General features: G+C 62.9%; 2 protein-coding genes across 2 annotated transcripts in view; one reads left to right on the forward strand and one right to left on the reverse strand.

The window, feature by feature from the left end:
• HS1BP3 (HCLS1 binding protein 3) overlaps window positions 1-2,320 on the reverse strand; it is a 42,017-nt gene extending 39,697 nt beyond the window's left edge. Inside the window, exons 1-2 of the mRNA XM_008573409.1 lie at window positions 2,153-2,320; window positions 1,560-1,795 (exon numbers count right to left, since the gene is read on the reverse strand). Coding sequence (XP_008571631.1) covers window positions 1,560-1,795; window positions 2,153-2,320 — 404 coding nt within the window. The remainder of the gene's footprint in view (window positions 1-1,559; window positions 1,796-2,152) is intronic.
• The window catches only part of GDF7 (growth differentiation factor 7), a 4,380-nt gene continuing 4,238 nt past the window's right edge, over window positions 2,319-2,460 (forward strand). The window contains exon 1 of the mRNA XM_008573421.1: window positions 2,319-2,338. Within this exon, the coding sequence (XP_008571643.1) occupies window positions 2,319-2,338 (20 nt within the window). The remainder of the gene's footprint in view (window positions 2,339-2,460) is intronic.

Consider the following 2,460-nt stretch of genomic DNA (forward strand, 5'->3'; position numbering starts at 1 on the left):
AGGGAGGGAGGGAGGGAAGGAAGGAAGGAAGGAAGGAAGGAAGGAAGGAAGGAAGGAAGGAAGGAAGGAAGGAAGGAAGGAAGGAAGTGAGGATTGCCCTCACTGTACAGACCAAGAAGCACAGGTGGGAGAGGTTGTCTCTTCTCTGAAGCCTTCCATTGTGTATGACTGGCCTCTCTCTCTGCCATTACCATCTTTGGGATTCAGAACAGATTGGGGGCAGGGGGACTGAGCCTCCTTAGTTCCAGCCTGTTATCCTGGCCACATGCAAATTTCTTGGGGTGAGAATCCTCCCATTTTACAAATGAGTAAATTCAGTCTCAGAGGAACTAAGTTTCCCACCAGGACAGCAAGAGTGCAGGGATTCAGGGCAGGGTGTCCTGTAATCAAAAAGCATTTGTCACCTGCTGTGCCCAGACTGTGCCAGGACTCTTGCATGCTCTCCTTTGTACAGCTGGGGAAACTGAAGCTGAGACAAGGCAAGCTGCCTGCTGCCAAAGGTCAAAGCCACATCTAGACCCAGGACTATGACCCCAGCCCAAGGCTCCCAGGGTGTTTGCACCAATCACAGTCAAGAGTTGATTTGTAAAACAGTCAAAGACCTTGCGAGCAGGGCTACAGGGGGAAAGGAGGCTGAGTAAGACAGTAGGACCCAGCACTGGTGTCAGGCAGAGACACCTGCTGTTGACCGGTGTCTCTAGGGGTGCACTGACAGCTGGTGTGCGACGATTCCTGCAAGGCCACTTTGTTCCCGCCCCAAGAGAGGGAAACCTGTGACCATGGCTTGGTCGCTGACTCTCAACCCCAGTCAGAAAGGCAGGGGGTGCTAAGGCAACCTGGTCATCCCAGCCCCCACTCCCGCAGTAGCGCTTTCTGGCAATGGTAAGACCCTGAGCGCTGGCAGCGCTGACCCAGGCCCCAAGATCCGACCTTCCTGTCCAGACCCTCCCACGCTAATCTCAGGTCTTTCTCCTCGGCCCACCTGATCGGCCTCGGGGTCACGAGTGCTGAACTTAGCCAGGCTTCTCCCTCCAGGCCCCAAACGTCCCCCAGTGTTGAGTGTCTCACAACCCCAAGCTGAGTGAGCGCCAAGTCTCCGCGGTGGCGCGAAAGGCGACGACTAAGGAGTTGGTTTGGGACGAAGCGGTGGTGCAGGGGAACTCGGGAGATCCGCACCCTGCGGCTTTGGATCTGGCGGCGTCGTGTTGACGCTGATGGCCTGCTCAGAGTGATCAGGACGCACCGCCCCAGTCTAGATTTCGGATTCGGTAGCAAATGCAACGTTAAAGGGAAAGGACGCACCTGCCCTTCTTCGGGGGCCCGCCCGGCCCAGGCCCTCAGTTCTCCTAACAGCGGCGCGTCGATCCGCTGGACGTTCTCGCACTCGGGATGTCCGGGCTGGAGCTGAGCTGACACCCGCCGATGACCTCCGTCCCCTGCGCGTCCCTCTGAGACGTGGCCTCCGGGACGTGCCCCTGCCAGCGGCGGGCCCAAGCGCTCTGCCGCCCGCGCGAGCGTGTTCCGGAGCTTTGCCGCCGCCGGGCTTCCCCTCCACTCGCCCCGGGACCCGAGTTGTGACCGCGGCGGGGGAAATGAGCACGGAGCCGCCACTTGGCCGCCCGCCCTCCCGGCTTCTGGCTGCGCCCGGACAGACCCGGTAGCCGCTCTCCGTTAGCCGGCCCGACCCTGAAGGCGGGCTGAAGGTCGCCAGCTCGGCGTACAGTCGGACTCGGAGCGCCACTCCGCGCAGGGGTCCCCTCGTCACCCCGGGGCTGCCTTTGCAATTCCTGAGCTCCTTTAACAGCTTGGTTCCCGCTTAAGCGCAAATTCCACGCCCTGATCTTTCCTTTCCGACGGTCCGTCCATGTCCATCGGTCTCCCGCCCCTGCCCTCTCTTTCTCCCATACGGGTCCCCCCCTTGCTCTGGCTGCCGGCTCCGATCCTTTGGGGGCTGTGTCAGGGTGGGGAACCGCTGAACCGGTGATAGAAAACACGCCTTCGGGGCCGCCCCGCGCGCCCTTATGGCCTCTCAGCGCGCGTTGGCCACCGGGTCGCGGTGCCAGGCGGCCGGGAGGGGCCGAGCCCTTCCGCGGCCCCACCTCTGGCGTCGCAGGCACTCGCGGAATAGGAGGGGGAGGGGCGGGTGTCTCACCGCAGGGGAGTGGGTTAGAAGCTGGGCGGGGACGCGCTGTGCCCCGGAGCCTCGAACCAAGGAGGGCGCGTTCGTGTCTCGGGCGCAGGGCGGGCGGACGGGAGGAGTGTCGCATCGCCGTGGGGAGGGGAGGCGGGGCACCCGGTTGTGGCGGGAGCCTTGGGCCATGACACTTGCTTGGCAAGGGTAGGGGCAAAGCGCTGCGGTGGAAGAAGGCGGCTGTAGCCCTGGACTCCACGTTAGGCCCGAGTGGGGGGCGCAGCGCTGCCACCAGAGTGTTCAGCAGGGGGCGCTGCTCCGGGCGTTGG

This window comes from Galeopterus variegatus, unplaced genomic scaffold (genome assembly GCF_000696425.1).
Source record: "Galeopterus variegatus unplaced genomic scaffold, G_variegatus-3.0.2 Scaffold52, whole genome shotgun sequence".
Taxonomy (NCBI): domain Eukaryota; kingdom Metazoa; phylum Chordata; class Mammalia; order Dermoptera; family Cynocephalidae; genus Galeopterus; species Galeopterus variegatus.